We start from the raw sequence: 26632 nt of genomic DNA, 5'->3' as shown, positions 1-26632 counted from the left end.
CAACTGGCAAATTTCATATTACCAGAAGCATGATACAAACTGTAAATTGGAATGGGGTTGCTGTTTTCCAAGATACTGATGGTATAAATGATACTGAGGAAGAAGAGGAAGCAGCAGCAGCAGGAGGAAATGGTGATTCTGAATTAATAGAAAAAGACAAAAAGCCTGGTGAATCTGATAATTTGTTTGATTTAAAGTCACAGGCACCTGAGGGGAGGTTAGATTCTCTTGAGTTTTCTGACCGTGAGCTTAGCCTACAGGCACCTCTTCAGTCTGACAATGATGATTTACAACCTGAAACTAGTAGTTCACTGAGTCCCATTAAGTCTGAGGAGTCTGACTCTCCTTCCGGACTGAGACGTTCAGATAGAAAGAGGCAGAAGCCACAACGTTTTGCAGATGAACATTTTAATACTGTGTATGCCAATAAGGTGGTTTTTGAGCCAAAAAGCTACAATGATGTTCAGAATTTACCTAAGCACCAAGCTGTAAATTGGTATAAAGCTATGAACTCTGAGATAGCTTCTTTAAAAGAGCATAACACTTGGTCTCTTGTACCACAAACCCCAGATATGAGACTTATTGATTCAAAATGGGTTTATAGAGTTAAAATGAATGACAAAAATGAAGTTGTAAGGTACAAGGCAAGACTAGTTGCTAGGGGCTTTCAACAAATTCCAGGCGAAGATTATGATTTGTGTTATTCACCAAGTGTAAAATATGAAACAGTTAAGCTTTTGTTAAAAGATGCATCACAATGTGGAAAAGCCCACTATGCAATGTTTCTCTGCTCTTAAGAGAGTGGTAATGTACCTTAAACATACCAAACATTATAGGTTGCAGTTTACATCACACATGAAAGACATGTACAAAGTATGCTTTATGTTTTTGTTCCACAATGATGAACCGCAGGGGAAATGTTGAATGGTTTCTTTAAATGTAGAGGTTCATCATTGTTCCACTCCATGTGTATGTCTTTAAGGGGCCGGAGCAAGGGCCAGAACAAACTAACGAGACCCAGCTTTACAGCTGTGAAACATAGCAGGTGCTGCTGAGTTGTATTTGATTAAGGTGTGTCAGCATCTGGGTAGAGTATATAAGGAGCAGCACCTAGCTCTCCCATTACCCTGGGGGATGGGTTGGTGGTTGGGTCATGTTTGTTTGTTAATATATTTAGTGTTAATGGAGTTTTTGTTTTTCTTATTAAAACCTTTAAGTTATTTTTGAGTCCTTTCTTTTTAATGCATGATCTCCCCAGCAAGCTCTCTGCAGCGTTACCATACTGCAAAAAGCCAACACTTTTATTGTGGCAAGAGGGGGGGTGTATGTGTATTCACACACACACCATAGAATAGCAAGAGAACAAGCAATAATGAAAATTTAAGTTTTCGCCAGGTTTTGTTGTTGGCTAAAATGGTTTAGGAAGAACTCTGTCCAAATGAGGAGCAGCAGATAACTTTGGAGAGTAATTAAGAAGAAGAAACTAAGGGCTGCCAAAGGACAGTGTGTTCACATTGCCACCTTAGAGTGCAGTAAAGTTGTCCTCCCCGTGCCTTGTCCACTTTACAGCTTCCCCTCCCAGTTGTTCACATCAGCACAGCTTTATTAGTGTCAGGTTTGTTTTTGTTTGTGCATATACCAAGCAGTGTTGAGGGGACACGGATGCCTTTACTCTATGCAAAGGTATTTACATATTGGCTAGAGACAAATAAAAGCAACTTAAAGACTCCAACTGGTGTGAAGCTGGTTTGACAAGTTACAACAAAACATATGGAAAATATAAACAAACAAACAACTAAACATGCAACTAGACATATGGGAAAGCTTTCAGACAGTAAGAGCTGTTAGTGGAATTGTTTCCCCAGGAGGTTGTGGACTCCCCTTTCTTAGGTGTTTTTAGCTGAAGATTCCTGCATTGCAGGGGATTGGAGTAGATGACCCTTGGGGTCCCTTCCAACTCTACAATTCTATCATCCTATGATTCTAACAACTCATCAGGCTGTAGTATTTTATACCAAAGTACAGACTTGATCTGCATTTTGGATAACATCAAATGAACAGGGATGAAAAGCGCAGCGCTGGAAATGCATTGAGTGCACTGTAAATGGGAATGTGAGCACAGTCTGAGTGAACACACATTTGTTCCTGCCTTCCCCATTATCAGATTTGTCAGACCAGACATATTAGAAGCATATGTTCCACTATTTTCATAAGATGGCACTCATAGTGTTAAAATTAGCCATACCAAGGAACATCCACATTTAAAAATATCAAGGGGCAGAGGAAAGTGGGAAATCTATTTCTAATTCTACTGCCTTTCCTCCTTTTATAACCTTTCCTTCACATGATTGGTCTAAGCACCACTGATCACATCAAACAAAAATGTCAAGAATAATGCTTCCTCCCCAAAGATCTGTCTGCTCTCTCCCTCAACATATAGATTGGCTATTGTATTGCTTTCAAAAACTGGGCTGTGGTACAAGTATACACACCAACCAAAATGTAGTAGCTTTATAAATTATATTCTTGACATTTTTGTTTGATGTGATCAGTGGCACTTAGACCAATCATGTGAAGGAAATGTCATTTTCTGTGAAGTTGTCTTCTTGAATCTTTTAAGAAAAGCTGCCTAAACTTTTAGAAAGTCTATTTGAATGGAAGTTCTAGTGGTACCTTGGTTTACGAACTTAATCCGTTCCGGAAGTCCATTCTTAAACCAAAGCGTTCTTAAACCGAAGTGTGCTTTCCCATAGCAGCGGGGGACTCAATTTACAAATGGAACACTCTCAACAGGAAGCGAAACATGTTCTGCTTCCAAGGCAAAGTTCACAAACCAAAACACTTACTTCCAGGTTTGCAGCATTCTTAATCCAAGTTGTTCATAAACTAAGCTGTTCTTAAACCAAGGTACCACTGTATTTACTCAGCTGTTGCTTAGTGGCAACCATGGCATGGGGATGGACCAAAGACTGTGCTGCTGTGGGAGTCCTGTGAAATATTAGAACACCAGCCTTTCATCTAGTAAATATGGGAAAGCATCTAGTTCTTGGGTAGTCCTATTACAGGATTTGATCATTTAGCATATTTCATAAAACTCCAGTGCTTGCTAGAATGTATTCTGCTGTCATTGATTTGGTCTTTTCTTTTCTTTTCTTTTCTTTCAAGTTGTTTCAGTCTGCTAGCTTGTAACCAAACTGCAGTCTCTACCAGACATATGATTTATCTTTCGTAACTTTGTAAGCATATGTTGTGGGGGAATAAAATATCTTTTCTGTAGTTCCCAGCTTCAGAAGCCTGTTGTCTTAGAGGGAAATTCTTAATTGGATTAATAGTCTTTTAGCTAAACTTCTTAATGAGAATTAATGGGTGCGCATTACAAATTCCTAATTAACAATAGAGAATGGAATTGAATAAAAGACTCCCTACTATAACTAAAACACCACAACAGCAACTTAATGTTAATAATGCTTTATGTTAAAGTGGTATGTCCACAATACAATATGGATTTAATTAACCACTGAATTCAACACATTGATTCTCAGTGTACAGTATATTTTCTGCTAGCATTTACTGCAATGGTTTCTTGCTAAATCAACATTATAATCCTGCTTTCATTTCCCACCAGATGATGAAACATGCCTGGGATAATTATAAACATTACGCATGGGGATTAAATGAACTGAAACCCATATCGAAACAAGGACACTCAAGCAATTTATTTGGTAAGTAATATGTGCTTTTGTACTTAGTGACATCATCTGATTTACTGCTCTGAAGTTAGAGATTACATTAGAAGCATGTGGGCTCTTAGCACATGTCACAACAGCTGGTTATCTGTAAATGGTTGATTATTGAAAATAACCAAAGCAGCATTGTCTTATTAGTTTGTTCCCCACTTACAAGGAAGATCATACAAGGTATACTACAGTGTTGCACTCCTTATATGGGGATTTTTATCCCACCAGCATGACTCCATAGGGCCCTTGAGTGGCTTCAAGTATCAAAAATAATAATTTTAAATGGTAAGGTTATCATATGTTGACCATGGAACCTGGCCAAACTGATAAAGATTTTAAGCACTCTTCAAAATAGGCATGCTAGCTACATAAGAATAGCAATTAGAATCATTCAGTTAAGCCTTTTCTTGTTGTATTATCAGCTTTGAACATCTATATCCTTTATTAATAGATGATAGTTTACAGTAGGAATTTTTGGAATATTTTGAGGGAGCCTTGTTTCTTAATTTAAGAACTTCCATAGCAGCAACAAAAATAGCCGCCTTGTCCTGTAGATCTTTTCTCCTTTAGCTGCTTCTATTTTGTGCTTAAAATAGTGGAATCCAAGCTTTTGTTTCATTTAATGTTCTTTAGCCAGCCAGAACTCTAAAGTGATAAATTCAGTTGTCTTTTGGGCTGGATGTTCATGGTAATCTCCATCTCATGTTTGGAAACTTCTCTTTAGCTGCTCAGTAGTGAAGTAAAAGAGCCTCAAGTGCAGTAGTGTTTAGAGAGTCAGACTAAGGGCAGGGACACCAGGTTCAAATTCCCACTAGAATATAAAGTTTACTAAGTGGCCTTGTGCACTTGGAGCCTAGCTAAAATCACAGAGTTGTGGTATGAAATGGAAGGGGGGCAGGACTACCTTTGAGCTCCTTGGAGGAAAGGCAAAATATGAAAGTCATAGCTGCCATCAAAAACAGCAGCCCTGTATCTCCTTCCCTATAATGTTGAGGGAACATGCAATCACCATCCAGATTTCCCAGTTCATGCTCTTTTTACTATGATCATGGAATTATTTATTGCCTTCTATAACACTGTATCAAGGCAACGTGTTCCACTTCATGATGAGAGGGGGGAAATCTGTTAAATATTACCTCACATAGGAATGAGATGGAGAAAATGAAATATGAGGTTCTTAGTGACAACATTTTGCTTGCTGCAATTCTGCATGAAGTTTTCTACTCTGGGAAAAAAATCTAGATGAAAGGCTTGAGGTATAGACTATGTATTAGTTGCCATAGTGTACACCCATGTACATTATGGCAAATTTTATGAGAAGCTGAATATTTGCTGTGCCACAGTACTTAGAATATACTCTTTACTGACACTTTTTTTTCTACCAAAAGGCCATTAAATTTATACTCCCACTTTTGGAAGGATTGTTAAATATAGTGGAGAGCAATCTTGGTAGCTGGCTCTTTTGATTAACAGTTCAAGTTTGTTGCTACTCTTTTAAAACTGTGGTCTAAAATGCCAAGGTTGGAAAGGAAATAACAGCTTTTCTATGGGGCTTTACATATATTGACCTTGGCACATGTTAATAATTATTCACTTCTGGCAACATGGATTGCAAACTAAACAAATACTGTCAAGGAAAGGTCTAATAGCACAGAGAGCAGGTGTAACACCACATTCTTGCTGACTCAGTGGTTTAGCCTGGTGTAATTGAAGAGGCTCTGTTACGTTGTGAGCACCACAGCGCTCATTGTGGCTGTGTTATCTGTAGGGTATGGTAGTGGGTGTAAACTTCACCATCACCTTTAGGAGCATCTGTTAAATCCTTGACCCAGTGGTAATTGGGATAAATCATGAATACCCCCATTTTGGGGAAGTTGCTTGAGAGAGGGTAGTGACAGTTCAAGTACATTCACTCTTGTATGATGCAGATTATCTTGACCATTACTAGTCTCAGTTGTGATCTGGTTTTTGGGTCTGAGTTGTCCTCGGTCATCTTGATAGATGACATTGCTTGCGAGAGGGACAGTGGAAGTGCAATCATGTTACTCGTTCTTGATATTTCAACAACATTTGATGCCGTCAACCATGACATCCTTTTGGATCTCTTCTGTTGGTTGGGAGTTGAAGGCACTGATCTTCAGTGGTTCCACTTCTATCTACAAGTCCAGAAAGCAGCAAAGGAAACTGCTTATATTGTCTACACTGACTGGCAGCAACCCTGCAGCATTTCAAATAGGGGATGTACTTAGCTGTACCTGGAAATACCAGGGATTAAACCTAGGACCTTCTGCATGCAACATAGATGCTCTGCCACTGAGCTCTAGGGACTTAAAAATGTGCTTGCCCTCTAGTAGTTAGGCTGTGGGGTGCTATTTTGTCCCCAATGCTATTTATCATGTATATGAAGCTATTGGGGGTGGTCATTACAAGATTTGGAGAACAATGGCTTCAATAAGCATGTCAACATGCAAGCCCTGAGCTGGTTTCTGGATTCAATGGTGGACTGGATGAGGGCCAGTAAGGTGAGCATGAATACTGGCAAGATGGAGGCACTGTGGATAGGTAGTCCTCAGGTCCAGAAAATTTGTCTGGATGTAGTTTTATTCCTTCTGAAGGACCAAGCTTGTAGTCAGAATGTAGTCATTCATCTTCATTACTAGAGGCTCAACTGACTTAAGTAGCTAGCTTTGGTTTGTATGCCCACTATGTCTGTTCCTGGGCAAAGATAATCTAGCCACAGTAGTCCATGCATTGGTAATCTAAATATTTGATTTCTGCAAGGATACTATATGCAAAATACTGTGTGTGATCACAGGGTGGGGAAATTCCCCACCTGAAAGAATGGTGTATTAAATCATGGGAAATAACAGTTTTGAATAAAATTACTTGGTGTATCTGGGTTCAACAAGTTACAGAATGAACAGGTTCAAACATGAGTGGGCACAGTGTATAGAACAATGAAATAGCAAACAGATGAGAATTTTTAAATCCTTTGTCAGAGTTATGAGATAGGACTATGATATTTTTACTTCTAAAGTTATTTTTGCTGGTCTTTCTCTTTTTATAACCTTAATTTTTATTACAGTTTAGATCTACATGTTGTATGACATATGTATAAATTGACTTACTTCTGTGTGCACGCAGACGTGAAGATCACTGCTATGCACTCTGTGAGACTGTCTGCTCTTGAAAAACAAAGTTTTAAACTTAGCCTTAGTTCACATTGCATACATCTTCTTCATACAAAGAAAAAAACTATTGTCGTACCTTGGTTTTCGAACAGCTTAGTTCACGAACTCGAATGTTCACGAACTTGGAACTCGAATGTCGCAAAGCCGGAAGTGTTCTGGTTTGCGAACTTTGCCTTGGAAGCTGAACGTCCGGTGGACTTCCAGAACACATTCTGTTCGAAAACCAAGGTATGACTGTATAGGTAAATCTAGTATCAATGGTATGAACAAACATCATTTTTTTACAAGTTTAGTTTGGGTTGTAGTAAGTAGCAAATGTATAGCAGACCCTGTATGAGCTAATTTGTTTCAGGTCCTAATGGCTTAAGTGATGAGGTACTGGATATAAAACAATAGCAGAAAAAAGGCAGCAACAAAGAAGTTCTTTCTGAAATATAAGCAGATTTGAGAATTTAGATTAAAGTTCTTTTTATATTGGAGGCTCAAGCTGCAGGCATTGAATACAGCCTATCTCTTAGTACTTTCCTGTAAGGCCATGAAATGTAATGCTTTTACTCTGACATTTTGTTGCTAGTCTGTTGCAAATCACAGGTCAGGCAAACATCCTTGTGAGAACTGCTAACCTACCCTCCCCTCCCCTTGATGTCTACCTGCTTCATTATATTGTGCAGTACTTTGTTTTTCTGGTGTTGTCCCTTCTCTTTCTTTCTTTCATTTCAGCTAAGCTCCTTTGTGTGTAGTTCACATGCAGCCAGGCAAGTACAAGTTCATGTCTTCCAGAATTCAGGGAAGTGTTTACAGGAAGTTGTAGTGGCAGCTAGTCAGGAATGAGGCAGGATGACTACTTACAACATACTTATTTCAAAGGCTAAGCTCCTATTCTCTCATATATATATATATATATATATATATATATATATATATATATATATATATGCTTTCGTAGTATGCCATTATATATATATGAGAGACATGGCATACTTAAAACTCTGATCCAAGGCTCTTCTGCAGATGCTAAGCATCACAATTCAGTGTGTCCTGCTTTTAGAGACTTAAGAAACATGCTATTTCAGTGGGTAAATTGTCCTGCTGGAGCCATACACTGAAGTTTGTATTTATAGCTTATGCTGATTTAATAAGATAAACTATTTTAAATCCAATAACACTTCTTCTGGCAGCATAACTAGTTCCAGGATTTATTGGTAAATCAAATAACTTTATCCTGTTCATGCTATTAAATTGCATTACCCTATTTTGTCCTCTAAATGATGTCATGTCAAGTAGCATATTTGTCTTGGAAGGCTTTTCTGAGTTTGTTTCAGAGAGGAATGTTGGTTAAAGATGGTTAAAGTATAGGAATAAAAACATGATATTTGCCTTTGCAATATAACTAAACTAAATTGCTGGAGTGTTGTGAGTAGTACCACTTGATAATGCATTTATTTCCCTGTAAACATCCAGAGCTAGTTCCCACCGCTTGACTGCAAGCCATGTTATCTAACACAGAAAAACCAATAGCAGTGGTGTTTGATTTGGGATTATACTATCTCACACTTGGAATAAACATGCAAGCCAATCCAATGCATATTTAATTAGAGGCAAGCCATTGGGAGTTACCCCCTTGTAAGTGTACATAGGGATGCAGCTTCAAGTAGTATAAGAGAATAAAATTGTAGGTTCTCATAATAGGGTATGCTGAATTTTTCAACTTTAAATTTCAAAAAATGAGGGTTGCTAAAAAGTTGTAACATGAGTTGGGAATTTAAAAGATATTTTGGTTAAATAAATATACCTTGGTTCTCAAACTTAATCCGTTCCGGGAGTCTGTTCGACTCCCAAAACCATTCAAAAACCAAGGCGTGGCTTCTGATTGGCGGCAGGAGCTTCCTGCACTCAAGCAGAAGCCGCATCAGACGTTCGGCTTCCGAAAAACATTTGCAAACCAGAACACTTACTTCTGGGTTTGCGGCATACGGGAGCTGATTTGTTCGGCAACTAAGCCGTTCGAGAACCAAGGTACAACTGTAATTTAGTTTTGATTTGTACTTTGCAAACAAATATTGACTTTTTAACATTTTGTGGAATTTCCAGTAATTTAAAACTTGTCATTTTTTAAAACAATGTGTGTAAAATTGCATAATAATCATTAAAATGATCATCTAGTAATCACAAGTGTATTACATATGCTTGAACATAACAAACAAGTTAAAAATTGGAAGCAGCAAGAAGATGAGAGAAGGCTTGTTGAATATAAGCATAGAAGTAGATTAGGTGATTCAATACCATCAAACGAAATAATTTTCTGTGCTGATGAAAATGAATAACACACAGATGATGACCAAGATGGAAGTTATGAATTGACGTTAGAAAAACCAAATATACCTTCCACTTCTGATAAAAAGGCAGAGTGCAGAGTACATCATAGAAATGCATAATGTTGGTATGCAGAGCATCAGATATGGTATTGGCCCGCTTGCCACAGCTGCCTTTATGGATGCCAGCTCAATCACTGAAGAAAAGAGACTTGCAGTCAAGAGGGCCTAAGAAAAAGTTCTGAAATCCCTGGCTCAGGAATTTGGTGTTCTTTGTTAGATGGGCGAAATTCACTGCATTTTCTTTGATGGCCATGGAGATACAACTAAAGTTATGCTGAAAGCAGACAATTCAGATCAGCAGTTGTTCCCAGCATCATCATAGAGCAGCATATTCTTTCAAGCCAATTTTCAGCAGTGGGGAGGGGATGCTGCAGGTGGCAGGGAAGGCCTCTATGGGTGCTTCCAGGTGCCACATTGGTTGGCTCACGAATCAGAGCATGCAATCTCCCTGTAGGCAAGTGTTATGCTTTCTTTCTAGTTTAGAATTGAGCACTTGAGAATTCAGCCAGTTTTCAAGTTCATGTATTCAAACCTTTTAAAAGATGAGGTATGCCTTTCACTTTCTCTTACTGTTCTTAGTGAATGGAGAGTCATATGTTGGTGTGGGACGTGTGGTTCAGCTTATTATTTGTGCTTTTATTGCTGGTTTTACAGAAAGGACATTCACACTGATGTGTGTTGTTTCAAGACACTTATATGATTTTGCAGTTGCCAGTTGAGGCCCATTCAGAAGTTGTTCGCCAAAAGAATTGCTTATATTTTCTTTACATGCTAATGTTCTTGCATTGTTTGCAAGATATCTCATATCTTTTTCTGTAAAATATTTGTCGTTGTACACAGCTATAACATTTCAATAGTTAATGAATAACAAATGCACTGTTACAAGAAAGACTTGTGTTAACTGAGGGGTCAGGTAGAGGAGAAATAGCTAAAATGATGTGATTCAGAATAGAAATGCTGAGATTTTTTTTTAAAAAAAAAACCTAAAAAACTACCACCTTTCTTGCACCCAACCTTCTCATCATGGTGAGACGCAATATCATTATATTCTGTAACAGAATAAGAGCATCTTATAGACAGGGCCTGGAGGATAATAGAACTGAGGCACAGAATCCAAAATGTATTATTTGAGGAATATGGAGTGTGAAGAAATGTCGCATGCTTGCAGGGGGCTGTGCGAACAAAAGGATGGTATTCAGGTAGTATAGCAGGATAGGAAAGAATCCCAAATAGTGCTCTTAATTCAGGGATCATAGTAATTATTCAACATATTCTGTTTCAATCATAAGCTTTCTACAAAATGAAGTATTTTATTATTTATGGACTGATATTTGATTTGTAGGAGGCCTGTTGACAAGAAATTTAGTTTCACAAATGCAGACAACTAGACCATAGCGCACAAGTGTGCATCGGATTTTCAGTGCCATAGAATAGGACACTAAAGCAAATTTTAAAATCCAGTTACTGTAAGGATTTTCCCTTCATAATATCTGCAACTCTACTGTAGTTAGTGTAGACTGAGAACCATGAAAGTTATTATGATCTTTGTCTGCTATATAAATATTTCTTGATAGAGCAGCAAAAAAAAGCTTATCATTAATTACAGTGCTGGCCCTTTTCAGGTAATATTCAAGGAGCAACAATTGTCGATGCCTTGGATACACTGTACATCATGGAAATGAAAGATGAATTTAAAGAAGCTAAAGAATGGGTAGAGAAAAATCTAGATTTCAATGTGGTGAGTATTGTGTTCTTTTTCTACTGCTTGCACACATAGCAACAACCCTGACTTGAATAATGTTCAGAGATACTGGTCTTTTTAAGCAGTCCTCAGAAGAGAATCATAGTACTGTAGAGATGGAGGGGACCACAAGGGTCATCTAGGCCAGCCCCTTGCAGTCCAGGAATCTTTTGCCCAACATGGGTTTCAAACCCAGAACAGGCCTAGGCAAGTTTCATTCTAAGCAAGTTACTTATCTCACCCTTATGACAGTTCTTTTTCTCTTCAAATGAGACAGAGCTTTAAACTTTAAATCTTTAGCTAATTAGCACAATTCAAATGGGACTTCCAGTATGTCATTTTGCTTTACTACCTATTTAAAATGTAAAATCCTTTAGTAAGAATCTTTTTAAAAGGTAATTGTGGGAGGTGTATATTATAAAATAAAATTTAAATGCTAGTTAAACTGTGTTCTTACTTAGAAAACATATGTTAGGTAGACAGTTACTTTAAAAGACCTTCATAACTACCTCTGTCCCAAGAGCTGCAAACCTGGGTGTCATATTTCTGTAGTAATTGTGTTTTCCCACCCCATGGGGCTGTTCTAGAGAGGATCTGAATGTAATGCTAGAATGTGAACAATATTTTGTTAGACCTAGGCAGCAATTAATGATCTGCCCCCTATTCTTAAAGTTGAAAAGAGGCTGTATCACCTCAATTTTTCTCAGCATATAGCAATTAAAATTTCAGGAAATCCCGTTCAAACACAAAATTATAAGCAGCAGCACCTTTCCATTTATCTGTTTCCTCCATGTCTCACTGAAATAAAAATCTTTCTGCCAAGGTATTGTTTGTCAGGCCACTGTGGAATTGGTATTTATAATCACCTTGATGTTTCCCAGAAGTCTTTATGTATTTAAATCTAGCCTTTGGTGCATATTGTGATGATGTTACCAAAGGAATATCTAACTAAATACATTTTTAGTTTTAATCCTTCCTAATAAATGGGAGTAATTTCATGCAAGATTTAATGAAATTAATTCACAAACAGTGGCATGCCTATGTTATAAATAGGGATCAACTAGTTAATAAACAGGAACCAGAGGATAGCTAAAAATGGAATAAAGTCATAAAAATTGAGTGCTTCAATGTTCTGTACTAAGACTAACAGCATTTAGTGTGAAAACTGGAGACAAGGGTAATTGGTGAGATAGCAAAACTTGTGGAAGACAGTATACAGGATAGAAAATTCCAAGCAGACCATGAAGAACTCCAAAAGCAGTACCAGGGAAAATGTAGTTCTGTGTAAACACAAAGTGATGCAGTTTGGGACATAGAATTCTAACTTCCTTTGTGATAAACTTTAAATTTATTATTTCTTTTTTATGTAAAGTCACTTTGAGTCGCCTGCGGCAACAAATAGCATCTAATAAATGTAATTGATAATAATGATAGTAAATGGGCTTACTCAAAGAAAGAAACTTCTAATGAACAACAAAATAGGCAAATGGGTGGAAGAATCCAATGATTAAGGACAGTCTTCCTCAAACTCAGTCCCCCAGATGTTTTTGGCCTACAACTCCCATGATTCCTAGCTAGCAGGACCAGTGGTCAGGGATGATGGGAATTGTAGTCTCAAAATATCTGGAAGGTTGAGGAAGCCTGATTAAGGGAGATGAAGAATGTGTGATGGCAGAGCTTTCAAATTCTGAACTTAGAGTTCTGCAGAAGGTAGAGAGTAAATAAGTTCACTCCTGAATTATCTGATTTTAAAAGAACAAAGGTGATCTTAGTATAGCATAAACAGACCTTACAGCTGGTAGTTTGCCAACATCTGGGCAACTATTCAATCAGGGGGCCATATTACCAAATCTGACCCTGGTAATAGCCAGTGCTGACTTGACTGGAGTTGAAAATCCACATCTGAACTTTTAGAAAAGGCTTGCTCTGCAACTTTACAGTTCAGTGAGCAAGTACATATTCTTCCCCCTTCCCCCACTAAAAAGACATATTGGAAGGAAGTCTTCATATTCTCCTGCCACTTCCTGATTCTAGATCTGCTCCTCCCAACTTTTATACAAATTATGTTCAAAAATCATGTTCAAAATTGTGGGCCGTCTTGTACACGGATACAATATCCCCACCACCACTTTCTCAATTTGGAGTCTCCCAAAATAGGGGGCATCTTATACATGGAGGCGTGTTATACATGGAAGAATACAGTGCATTATTTCTCTTTCCTGACCTTTATGGTACACTTGCTATAGAAATAGGTTGCTGACAGACAATTAGTGTTAAAATCCATGATCCCTGTGTTACATTTTTCATCTTCATCATCACATATGGCATACTGATTTTCAACTGCATTCATCAGATATTTTATTTCTTACATTTACACATGATATATCTTGATAGTTTTCTGAAGCTTACGAGAGGGGAGAGAATATTTTAAGTGCCCCCCACCATTTTTGATTTGAGACTTCATTATCTGCTCATAGGGAAATCTGATACAGGCTTGAATAAAACTCCTCACTGTCTTCTCCCCCACATTCCCATTCAAATGCAGACTGGTTTCCTAGAAGTTAAGTAAAGCCTCTTCAGCTTCTCTTCAAATCTCTCTCATCCACATGTTTTCCCAGGGTGATGCTAGCTTGCCATAATGAGCTTAAGGATAGCTCTCCTATTAAATACAGAGCTTTCATGTCTATATTGACTACAATCTCTTGCTTCATTTGTTCCACATGCCTCAGTGGATTGTGTAACGTACTCTAGAAATGCTATGGTTTGTACAGTTGTTAGCTTCAGCAAATCTGCAAGGTTTATTTAGGGCTATAATTTAAAATGATAGTATCCTTCGATTGTATGAGAGAAAGTTGAGTAATATATGATAAAAAGTTTTAAGTTTTTGTGATATCTCTTTTCTCCACATTTAAAACAAAATTTATCATGTTATGGAATTAATATACTAATAAAGAGAGCTGTAGCTGTATGCAAAGTTTTTGCCTTGTTATAAAAAAATTGGCATAAGCTAGGCAGTAATTAATGGCCTAACTACATGTTAAGCACAGGCTGTTGTTTTTAAGTGCTTAATTTTGCTTTCTGGATGAAAATCAGCTCCATAGAGTACTAAACAGAAGAATCGCCTACAGCTGCCAGTTCTCCACCAAGAAGTTATTCTGTGGCTGCTCCTGCTCCTGGCAGTGCTGTTTATAGCAGACAGTCCATTCAGAGGCAAATAGGAGATGGGGGAATTTGGATGAGAAACCACTGCAGAGTCCCAGTCAAGATCAGGATCATGTGAATAGTGTAACAAGCAATACATGATATATTAATTGTTGTAAAATGGTGTAACTATTTGCAACAAAGAAATGGGCATAAAGAATCTAGGAAGAACTGTCTTCTCTGGAAAGACAGGGAATAATAACAACATCCTGAAAATGTGTTTGTCCCATAGAGGTATGATTCACAAAGAGCTTTTGCCAATAATCCTATTCTTAGGAGGTTTTTTAAAACAAAAACGTAGTGCTGTGGACATGGCAAGGGTGTGAGGTTCAAATGATTTTAGTAGTCTGTTAAACTCTTCCTTAGGTGAACTATTTCCTTCATTGTGGAAACAAATACATTTTCTTAGAATTTAACTGATGTTTCTGTCTTTGTGAAGCATCGTTTTATTTCTGCTTCTGAATATAAACTTTTTCATACTGCATTTTGAAGCTTAAAACTGGCATAAACACTGAATGCAAATTGGGCAAGAATTATGCTTAAATCTTTGGATAGTGTATCCTCCTGGAGGCAAAGAGTTCATAGTGACTTCCCTGTCTGTGATATGGAGCCAAGTTTGTGAAAAATCATGGATACATTTTGTGTTTAGTGAGGAGAGAACCTCACCGTGAGCTTGGGTTCAAACAACGTGCTCAGCCAAACCTTGACTTAGCTCAGTGCAGCACGGGAGTTAAAAGCACCAGGAGGAGCAAAGCAGCTGCAAGCTCCTCTCGAGGTGCCTGCCAAAATTGGCTTACCATGTCATGCAAACCAGACCCTAGAAACAACTGGAGACTACTGCAGACATTGTATTTCCTTTTCATGTTGAAAATTCACTATAATTTACCTAAAAATGTATTGTATTTGTATTCATAGAATGCAGAAGTTTCCGTTTTTGAAGTGAACATTCGCTTTGTTGGTGGGCTGCTTTCAGCATACTACCTTTCTGGAGAAGAGGTAAGATCATTTATGGTCTTCAATAGTAGCTCTAAATCTATAATACTGAGTAACAGGTTAAAGCCCAAAGTTTGGCTTAGGGGACTGGAACAACACACCAGGGACTGGCTAATTGGAGAAATGCTGCAAGCACATAACTCTAGTGCTCAAAAGCTTCTACTACCTCCTCATACACTACCAGGCTGGGTTCAAAGCCATTAACAACTTGGGTCTGGGATGTCTCAAGAATGGGAAGACCTAATCGCTGAGCTCTTCAAGAGAGTCATAGAATCATAGAGTTGGAAGGGACCCAAGGGACATCTAGTCCAACCCCTCAATGCAGGAACTTCAGCTAAAGCATCCATGACAGATGACCATCCAACCTCTGCTTAAAAACCTCCAAGGAAGGAGAGTTCATCATTTCTTGTGGGAGTCTGTGCCACTCCCAGACTCTCACTCCCAAAGTTCCTGTAAACTACCCTGTAAGTACATACTCCAAATGAGGAGTTCATCCACCATAACAAGTGTGCAAATAACTTTGAGAGTCTAGAAAGGTGGGTGTCCCCTTTTTCTTTCTTACATACACAGTAGTTGAAAAAACAAAAATGTGAATTCTTTTGCTTTTCTTTGAGAAGTCTTGGGATATTGTTCTTAGGGTGCCTGGTGCGGGTGGCGCTGTGGGTTAGACCACAGAGCCTAGGACTTGCCGATCAGAAGGTCGGCAGTTCAAATCCCCGTGACGGGGTGAGCTCCCGTTGCTCAGTCCCAGCTCCTGCCAACCTAGCAGTTCGAAAGCACGTCAAAGTGCAAGTAGATAAATAAGTACCGCTCCGGCGGGAAGGTAAACAGCATTTCCGTGCGCTGCTCTGGTTCTCCAGAAGCAGCTTAGTCATGCTGGCCACATGAACCAGAAGCTGTACGCCGGCTCTCTCGGCCAATAAAGCGAGATGTGCGCCGCAACCCCAGAGTCGGCCACGACTGGACCTAATGGTCAGGGGTCCCTTTACCTTTACGTAAGTGTAGGGTGGCAGCAGGGCAGAGAGACAGTGTGAGCTTGCGCTGTATCATGCTGCCTAAAATCAGGACAACTATTTTTCCCTGACAGCAGGATTCAGCTTATGAGTCCTGTCAGCAGAGACCTTGTGCAAAGACTTCTATTTGCACAATGGGGCTTCTCCCTGGTCAACTCCCCACCTCCAAAATTTGCTCGGTGGGGACTTGGGAAAACCAATGGAACAGCTCACAACAGGAGAGAGGAAATCTTCCCATGCAGCAAATGTGGTGTTCAGTTTCTCTGAATTTCTTTCTTGATACTGTACTGTAGACTCCATCTTACTTGTGGTAACACTTACACCAACTTTACACCATCAGGCAACTTTGTCTGATAGCCTCCGCTTTACATCCACAGTTTTCTGGTCCCACAGCAAACTTTGCTTATGTTCCATACATTACACCATTTTGTGGTTATCAGTATTATAGCCATATTTTATTAGGATCTCTGAGATTGCGAAGTAATTTGACTTATCCTAAATGTAATTTGGCTTATAAGAATGGAGACCTTTTCATGTGTCTCCCTGAAAGAATAAATTACTTCAACTACTTAATAGATAAAACAGTAGGAAAATGACATTCCAATTAACTTTTAACACCTGCATACAAAATTGGATTGCTACTTAAAAGATGCAACAGTTCAGAGCATTGAATTTGGACATTATTTACTTAAGGTCAATACCAGCTTATTGAAACTGAAGAAAATGCTAGGGGTGTGTATAAACCACAAAATTCAGTTTGGACCCCACTTCATTGGTTTGGAAAAGAGCAACATTTGATCCCTTCTAAGTGGATGAACCCTGCCAAATTTCAGAAGGAAAGCTGTAGCAGTTCTGCAAGACAGCCTTTACAGATTTCACATTGTGGTAACAAGGCTATCGGGTTGGGTCTATGGCCCCACCTAGTGGTTGAAAGGCAGGACAACATATTGGGATGTAGATCGCGCCCAATATGCCTTCGGCGAAAGCTGTACACATCTTCTCTGGCTCCTGTTACTGATTTCTCCTCAGGTGTTTCCTCTGTCTCTTTAAAGCTTATTTTTTCTAATTATTCTTTATATGAGTGGTGTGTGGCATGATGTGTTTTCCAGAGTGTTTTTGTCTGTTTGGTTGGTATGATTGAGGGCTGGTTGTTGTTTTTTCCTCCTCAGCTTTGTCTTTTACCAGTCACCATTTTGTTTGGTTTCCCTGTCCACCATCTTTACTGCTGGCTTGTTCCTTTCCTTTCTTCCCCGCTTTTCCTTTGCCTGGCGTGTGTGTGAATCCCTATTGTGTGTTCCCTTTCCCCCTTCCCTTCTGTCTTCTACTGCTTTGGGAGAAGAGATTGAAGTGATTTGCCAGACTTTGCGTCTGATACCACTTTGGGGCATCACCATCGCCTGGGTATTCACCCATATAGCCTGTTGGATTAACCACACCTATATTCTTGGTGGGTGGGTGTTACACCTGAGCTGGCGGGCACTTTACTGTAGGGCAACAATTTTATTATGAAGATGTTGTAGATTGTAGAGGTTTCCCTAGGAAAGTAACTTGCAAAATTTCAGGACGTTGAGTGCCGTGGCTAGGGAGTTATGATGAATGAAAGAAACAGCTTCAGGCTTGTGTTGTGCTCAGTTGGCACCAAAAGTCACAGAAACTAAGCACAAAGCTGATTTGATAGGAGTGGATATTTTTGGCATGTGGCACAAAGGCAGAAGGGCTTTAATGTTCAGTGTTTTCCAAGCAGTCACCACTGGCAGAGCACAAAGAATTGACAAAGCACAGAAAAGACAAAAACTAGGTGATGTATTCAGCATCCCGTCTCCCAAAGCAGTGTGATTGGAGAGCCCTGGTAAAATGATGTCCTCTGATTAAAAGCTAGACCTGTCTGTCACAAAAGACATGTCCCTCTCCCAGCTCTGCATTTTTCTTCTATGACAAACTAGAGGAGAATTTTTTGGAGACTCAGTTTGCTGTGATTAAACATCTGAATTCCCATAGTGCTTTGTAGAGATCCACTTCAGACAAACCTTCTTGAAGTGACTCTGCTTCGGTTCTTGATTCAGGATTTGTCAATTGTTTGTGCAGTCCGAGATAATTCAATTTTTGTGACACTGAACCTGCATTTTTGTTTTGTTGGAATAAATGTTTTTCTGTTTGTCATGAATTGACCTTAGATCAGCTAAAGATTGCAGTCCCTGATATTCTAAAGCCAACAAAACAAGTATTGACCAATTAGATGTAGAGTTTTGTTCTGCTAAGAGATTAAAGGTTGATCAGGCAAAAGATTGTGTATGTAACCGAGTAGGAAAACTTACTTCCTGGAACTTTCAGTGTCTCCTCCAGACTGAGGTTCTTTTCAAGTAATTTGTATATAAGAATTTTATTTAGAGCAATGACTTTCATGTGCACTGAGTTATCTGCAAACTCTGTGCCCTGTCTACATTTTTCATTTTTCTTCTCTGTGTTTTTACAGGGAATTTTAGTTACATTTTTTAAAAAAATCTTTCCTTAGGTTTATAATCCGTTTGTGTCATTCAGATAGGTAAGGCGTCTGTTAGCAGAATGGGGAAGGAAGCAGTTTTCAGCTATTCCCCCTCTCATCAACCTCTCTCTAAATTTACTCCAGATCGTCCTCCCAGTCCTTCAGAGCAGATTTAGGGAGGCATGGCGGATTGCAGAGAGAGAGGGAGTAGCTGAAAAGTGCTTCCTTCCCCATTCTGCTAACAGAAGTTTTACTGTTAGCTGAATTAAGCTTTTTTCCACTGGGTTTTTTCTCCTCTTCTCATAAGATAACAAAACCTAATTAGCAAATTGCAATAGACATTTTTTTGTAATGCGAGCAAAATCTGGACATATGAAGTGTTTTCTGTTCCTAACTCTGCTTTGTGCCAATGTTATTCATCGTTCTCCTTTCATCTTTAAGTGCTGGTGAACAGAGGCATAGATTAGAGGCAACGGATTCAAGTGGGTGAACTGTCAGATCCACTCAGTTTAGTTACCAGCATTCTTGAAAAACCTACCTGTGCACATGAATGAAATTGGCAAGTCTTGTCTAGAACCAGTACCCTGATGTGGTGATAGACTGCCACTTGGCTATTGGATGGGTTTGAAGGATGGCCACTAGAGCACATGCAAATAAATGTGTGAATCATTGGTGGTAAATCACATTAGCTTGATTAAGTTTGATTTTATGTTGTATGCCTCCCAGGGATCACTATGTGAAGGGTGGGTTTATAAATTGGGAACTAAATAATAAAATGCATAATTGTCTGAATGAAGAACAGAGTTGTATGTTAGACATAATTTTTATGGCTTGATGAAAAGAGGAAGTGTGAAATTATTTTTTCTTTGTTGGAGTTATGGATTTTTTATGTTCAATTTTTATTCTATTTTGTTTTTCATATATTTAATCTGTTCTGGGGTCTACAAGTCTCATAAATGAATGGATTTTCCAGGATCCTTTCCAAAAATGTTCAGCTTTCACTTAAAAATTAGAACAAAGCTTCTAACTCATTTTGTTATGGGAAAGTGTCCATGAAGTATTCCAAATCCTACTTACCATGTGTTGGACTCTGACCTGGGAGAGTTCCACAGCTCCAGGTGAATTAGAGTTTATTGTTTCTTGATTTGTCTGACTATTGCTGATTTTAATTTTACAGGTATTTCGGAAGAAAGCAGTAGAACTAGGAGAGAAACTGCTTCCAGCCTTTAACACGCCAACAGGAATTCCTTGGGCATTGTTAAATATCAAAAGGTAAAAACAAGGAATAGCTTCTGTTTGCCCTTTATTTATTGGGATGGACAATCAGGCGACAATTTTCTGTATTATCTTACCTTTTAGGCTCCTGGCTTGTGTGAATACATAACATGAGATGACACATAATTGCTCTCTCATTTGTTGCAATTTGCAGACATTCTGCAAACTGAAACAACTTTTGTGGTCTCAGTTGAATAGAAGTCCAGTCTTCTCAAAGTTTACTCTGAATATTTATAAGGAGGTAGTGAAGCCACAGTATTCTAAGTTTAAAGTTAATGTGCCTGAATTTCACACTGAGACTTTCTAAAATTGATGTAACTTAATTATTTCAATTCCTTTCTTAATTTACTTCAACTGGCAAATGGTAAATTAACTAACTAACTAGTGTATATTTTTTTATGCACACCCATGCTCTTATGTTGGTCATCTTTTTATTCTATCATACAATAGCAAATTGTACAAAAGACAAAAAGGTGACCTGCATGAGAGTCAGCTTTTGATGCAAGGACAGTGCAAATATTTACTCTTCTTTTTATTGCAATTTTTAAATCAATATATACTAATTGCACCCTCCTTCTCAAAGTGTGTGACATGGCGAAAATAGACAGACTTGAGGGAACTCAAGGCTTGTTGAAGTACCAGATTTGTTTTTATTTATTGTTTTAAGAAAAAAACCTTCAGAAGAGAACACAAACCACTCAGTGAGGAGCATGCTCAGAGGGCACAGAATGGTGACTGACTGAGGGGTGGAGGGTAGAATTCAAAACAGGAAGGGGAATTGAATGGCTTATGCTGAAAAGGAAATCACTAGCAGGAATACTGAATGGGAACATACCACACACTGTGACTTTGTTAGGGATCACCCTTATATTCAGTCTGTTTTCAGGTTTCTTTGCTACTTGGAAGGGTTGTACAAACTGTTGACAGTGGAAGTCAGTAGGGCTGTGTTACTGACCTATCTTCCCAGTGCCAACAGCTATGTTGAATGAATTGCCTTTTAATCTATTTGACTTCCCTGCGGCTTTGGAGTGGTTCTGTAACTGAATCTCCCTATTATACAAGATGCTGTTGTAGGGGGATTTAGATCTAACAGATTTCTTTTTCAGAGATAATTTATTATCATCACATGATGAATAATAGATTCATATTCATGGTTCTCTGATTTAGTGTTCAGCTTGCTTTTGCTTTAGGGAACTGCTTTAAGGCTGGCTCTCACTGTTACATATAATCTTACAGCTTTCTTATATTTTATTCCCCCCTGCTATGTGTGAAACTCCAGGAAGAATGATTAATCAAACCCTTAGCACATAAAGCAATGGGAAACTTGTATTGTTTGCCTTTATTAATCAGTGCTAGATAAGTGTATTCTGAAAGATGATAAAAAGTATGTTTGAGATTTACAGGAGCTGGAATGTACTTCCTAATGAGGAACTAAGCTATAAACTCAATACCTAAAGAAGTATGTACGTACTTAAAATGCCCTGGGATCTGGATTTTTCAATAATTAAATTGCCTTCATGTACCTGCTTCTTGAATGGAATGACTATTGTGCTAATCTAGGAAAAGACTGACTAATCATATTTAAAAGCAGCATTTTTTTGTCCGACATGTTTATTCATTCATATATAAACAGATGCATTACACACAAAACAGTAAGCCAAGGATGACTATAAAGATCTAAATCAGCCATCTGTACATCTGAGGTAGTTGGGTTCATGCCACAGTAAGAGACCAAACAGCTTACGGCTTTTTACTGAAGGAATGTGTTGGGGCAAGTGTATGAGAAAGATGGGGAAAGCTATGGTTTGCTCCTCCTATCTTTCTCAAACACATGCACATTTCTTCAGGGGTGTAGCATGGGTTGCCGGTGCCTTGGGCGGGGCAAGTGTTGTGCCCTATAGTGGACTGGGCAGCAGTCAGTCCCTTCGCCGGCCAGCATCCAATCAAGGGAATCTCTCCTTGCAAACTAGCTCCAACCTGAGGGCAGAGATAAGGCAGAGAAACGTGAAGCCAGGAGCTTCACTGTGTAACCTCATCCTCCTGTCCCTGCAGCGAGGTGCTCTGGGCAACGCACATGGCTCTGGCAGTGCTTTCTTCATCCCTCCCTCTTGGCCATCCCAGGGGCGGAGCATGCACAAGTGTCCTTTTGCCAGCCATGAGGAAAAGGAGGTGCTGCCCCAGCCCTGAAGGCCCGCCCTGTGCACAGTTTGCCTCCCCACTGCTCCGGCCTTGATGAGGGAGCTGGTGGTGATGGTGCCTGATTGCACCCCCTCAGAAATTTGTACCCAGGGCTACACCCTTCCTTCCCCCCGCCCCCCACTGCACTACTGCATTTCCTCATTCATGCATGGAACAAAGATTGAATGTTCTCATTTACTGAGTTCAGTGGAACTTACTTGAGGTAAATGTGCATTTAATTGCAACCTAAATGTATATGTAGGGCAAGAAATAACTTATAGTTTCTGTTGATTCCTGCAGATTTGCCTACAACTGCAGGTGAAATATTCAAATAAAGCCATGTTGGAGAAACTCCATAATTATTCTTTTCCATTCAGTTGTTTCACCAAAGTAGCTAAATGTTTATGAAATGTATGTAAATACAGTATTATTTATTTTTTTAAATGCATATTTCTGCTACTGGCTGAAATTACCCATGCCTGCCCCACATTTGACGTGCTTCATACACCTTGGCTCCAACTGATTATCTGAAACTCTTCAGCAGCACTATTCCTGTAATTTGTTGCAAAAAATCCCTGAATTTAAGCCCACATACTTTGAAAGCATAAATACCTGAAGAATTTTAATGAATGCCCCTCCGGCAGGAAGAAAGTGCAGATCTTTGTTTCTGTCCCTCTGGTATTTTCATCTCTTTGACAATTGAGTTTGCTATCTTTATTTCAACCTATGCATAAAAAATAGTTATTAGTTTCTTGAACTTATCTCATGGTGATGAAAGTAAAATAAATCCCAGACATGAAGTGCTGCACATTTTTCTTCAGGTTTCCAAGTAGGCACTGAGCGGTGTTGATGTATCTCCATTTTGTTGAGAGAGAATAATAAATCATAAGCAGCTATGAAAATATACATAGCTAAAAGTTCAGTCCCATGCATATTTTACCTAGCTGTCCTACTGTATTCAGTGGGCCATAGTCTTAGGAAACATGCACAGGATTGCAGACTAAATCTCTTGCTACCAGTTCTTCTACTGTAATTTATATTTATTTAGATAAGATTTTTAAAAACACTTATACACATAATTTAAGATGGTTTACAACAAATAGATCAGATTCACTTTAAAGCCCCAGTAAAGGCAAAATGCATTCAAGAACAGCTGAAAAGAAACAGGAAGCAGAGATAAAACTGTCTCTTCAGATAGTCCATCAGCAAAAGCCAGCTGAAAGAAAAGCATCTTCACAAACCCATGGAAAACAAGAGAATGAACAACCTAGGCTTCAGCAGACAACATGTTGCACAATGTGGGGGCCGCCCACTGAGAAGGCCTTGCTATCTCCACAGTAAAATAAGTCTCCCTGATGGATGGGAGTCTCTCCCATAGCTTAGCAACACACAGGCGAAGGCATTCCATCAGATATCTTAAGCCAGAGCCATTTGGGGTTTTAAAAACCATCTCTGATATTTTGACTTGTACATGAAAATAAATATGTAACCAGTGCAGTTGTCACAGGATAGGTGTAGCCTGATCCAGGGGTGAGCTCCCACTAACATTCTTGCTGCTCCATTCTGGACTGGTTGAAGCTTCCTGCAGTCTGCAAAGGTACCCCCATATAGAGTCCATTGCCATAGCCAGGTCTGATTTACTTTCATGCAAGGATGTACATGATAATATAAGCATATTGAGAATATTTGTTTTGTTGCAAAATAGTGTCTTGGCCAGGATCATTTTTATATCAAGTTTTGCCCAAGGCCTCAAAAACTGAATTCCATTTTGTTCAGCTGACTCTTGAAAGAGGTTGCCTTATTACTTTCATCAGAAATTTCAAAGTAAACGCATCGTGTATTGAACTTGTGGACCCAGAAATCCTTGGTGCTTTCTATTTTGGAAGTTCTTATTGTTAACCACAATGTAAAATAAGTAACAGAAGATTCACACAGAAAGCTTTTTAATGTAATATTTGGTTTCTATTTCACTGGAAGGTCAATGCTTTGTTTAACAGCCCATGCTTTGAATCAGGTATAGCATGAAGTATAATATCCTAGTTTAAAGTTTTGAAAAGAGACTCCATTTTTATACAACTTTCTATTTTGAAAATAAACTACATGGATTTTTTGCCATAATGGTTTTAGACACCTTTGAAGAAAAGAAATACAGGTTTCGCATCAGTTATAGTCACGTCAAGAGTTTACTCATGTGGATAACTGATTCATGAGCATAACTAGCCTGAGATGACAGACTAGTAAGTTCCATGCAAGAGCTGGAAGAGAATACCAAGGATGGATGCTGGTTCAGTTTTCATCACATAAAGCTGGCCAAGTGTGACAAGGAGTCAATGTCCATTGGGCATAAGCACCTTTGAACTACAGTGGTGCCTCGCAAGACGAATGCCTCACAAGACGGAAAACCCGCTAGACGAAAGGGTTTTCCGTTTTTGAGCTGCGTCGCAAGACGATTTTCCCTATGGGCTTGCTTTGCAAGACGAAAACGTCTTGCAAGTGTTCCGATTTTTTTCCGCTCCCCCCCCCCTTTTCTAAGCCGCTAAACTGCTAATAGCCTTTTAGCCGCTAATCCACTAAGCCTTTAATAGCTGCTAAACCGCTAATAGCGCTAAGCCGCTAATAGGGTTGCTTCGCAAGACGAAAAAACCGCTAGACGAAGAGACTCACGGAACGGATTAATTTTGTCTTGTGAGGCACCACTGTAATTTGGGCTTATTTCATAGGATTGAGGCTGTTAGAGAAGTTCACTCAAGGAAACATGTGACAGTAATGTATGGTACTCTGGAGGAAAGAGAAGATCTGCTTGGGAAGGGCTAGTATCTCTAAGCCTTCTCCTTCATGGTCTGTGTATAACGAGCTTATTGCTAAATTGGGCATCCTCTCAACTTGCAATAGTACCAAAGCAGTGCAGATAGGTTAAATGTGCTAATATTGAAAAGGAACTGAATAATACATTTTATTTTGGCTCCATCCTATAGTTACAAATAGCTAATTTAGGTGAACAGCACTCTTTGGAGGGTATTCAGGTTCACATAAAAATGATTTGGTAATGCAGCTCTTCTAAGTATTGTGAACTAGGCATACTCCAAAGGAAGTGCTGCTCTGACTGCTTAACAGCATTAACAGGAAATAAAAGCAAAGTACATGTGAACATTGAAGAGATGCAAATGTGATTAAATAAGAGACTGCGTATTAGGGGCTTTTTATTGCGTTTAGCATTTAGTATTCACGGCTTTTATGTTTCTTGTCAAGCTACTACGTAGTTTATGGTGTTGTAACTTTTATTTCTCAATCTCACATCACTTTTTTTCCCTTTTTAGTGGCATTGGTCGCAACTGGCCCTGGGCTTCAGGAGGAAGCAGTATTTTGGCGGAATTTGGAACTCTGCATTTGGAATTTATGCATCTAAGCCACTTATCTGGAAATCCAGTTTTTGCTGAAAAGGTCAGTTAAGAGTTTTTGCCAGTAGTTGCATCACACTTTTGGAAGTGTGACAATTGCCAGTTGTCGGGAATATCTCAATTTTTGTTCTTTGGATCCTCTGAACTTATTTTCTGAGTACAAATGATTTGGTTTCCGGCACTTCTTTCAAATGTTTTATGATAGTAGGATGGTAGAAGTGTACACATTTTAAGTATCTTAGGTTGACCTTGTACTGCAAACAAGGGAGAGAAAGTGTGTGTGGATTTTCTCTGCATTAGGTTTTTTTTATCCAGCTTATTAGTAGTTTCACAGGTAGTAATCATCCCTAAATCATGTTGTGCTTGCCTGTTATGGCACAACAGTCTGTTTTAGGTGCTGATTCAAAAGAAATGTTTTCCAGCTAACTTGAGTGTGGGATTAAAAATATAGGGCTTATTAGGTATATTTCACCCCATCAGAGGAAGCCCTGTGTAGCTGCTTTTGCAGTAAGGCCTCCCCTTGTGTGCCCCCTGCACCCATGAAATTGGAGGGATGGACACCCTTCCGCCTGGCAAGCTGATATAGTCGCTCAGATGAAACATTTGTAATAGTCCAACATGGAACACAACCCATAATTGCCCCTAATACATTCTGCATTCTTATGCTTCATTCGTATATAATGATAAGCAGTTAACAAATTAGCCTATTCGTCCAGCCCAGGCTCTTCCACTTCAGGAACAGGGAAACAAAACACACAGGGCTGCTTAGTCCAAAGCAGCACTCTTGGTTTGCTTCTCTCTCTCTCTCTCTCTCTCTCTCTCTCTCTCTCTCTCTCTCTCCCTCCCTCCCTCCCTCTCTCCAAACCACAATCTGCAACTAAGAACAAACCTTGGCTTCGGGTTTAGAGAGTGAAACAAACGGCTGGTTTGGATATAATGCTAAGCCAACCAGTTTGTGGTTTGTTTCCTTGCTCAACTCAAGGAGCAGCAAAACAGGATTGCTAGGACAGCAAGCAGCTTGTGGACAGGTTATTTGCATTTTTTAACT

The 26632-nt window shown here is 39.0% G+C and overlaps 1 protein-coding gene across 1 annotated transcript in view; it reads left to right on the top strand.

The window, feature by feature from the left end:
• MAN1A1 (mannosidase alpha class 1A member 1) overlaps nt 1–26632 on the top strand; it is a 57008-nt gene that overhangs the window by 11334 nt on the left and 19042 nt on the right. Inside the window, exons 2-6 of the mRNA XM_083497790.1 lie at nt 3626–3722; nt 10926–11041; nt 15161–15241; nt 19911–20005; nt 25504–25627. Of these exons, the coding sequence (XP_083353916.1) occupies nt 3626–3722; nt 10926–11041; nt 15161–15241; nt 19911–20005; nt 25504–25627 (513 nt within the window). The remainder of the gene's footprint in view (nt 1–3625; nt 3723–10925; nt 11042–15160; nt 15242–19910; nt 20006–25503; nt 25628–26632) is intronic.

The sequence above is a fragment of the Podarcis liolepis genome (genome assembly GCF_965112155.1).
Source record: "Podarcis liolepis genome assembly, chromosome: 3".
Lineage (NCBI taxonomy): Eukaryota > Metazoa > Chordata > Lepidosauria > Squamata > Lacertidae > Podarcis > Podarcis liolepis.
Note: the sequence above shows the minus strand (reverse complement) of the source record. Positions and strands in the feature narration are given on the sequence as shown.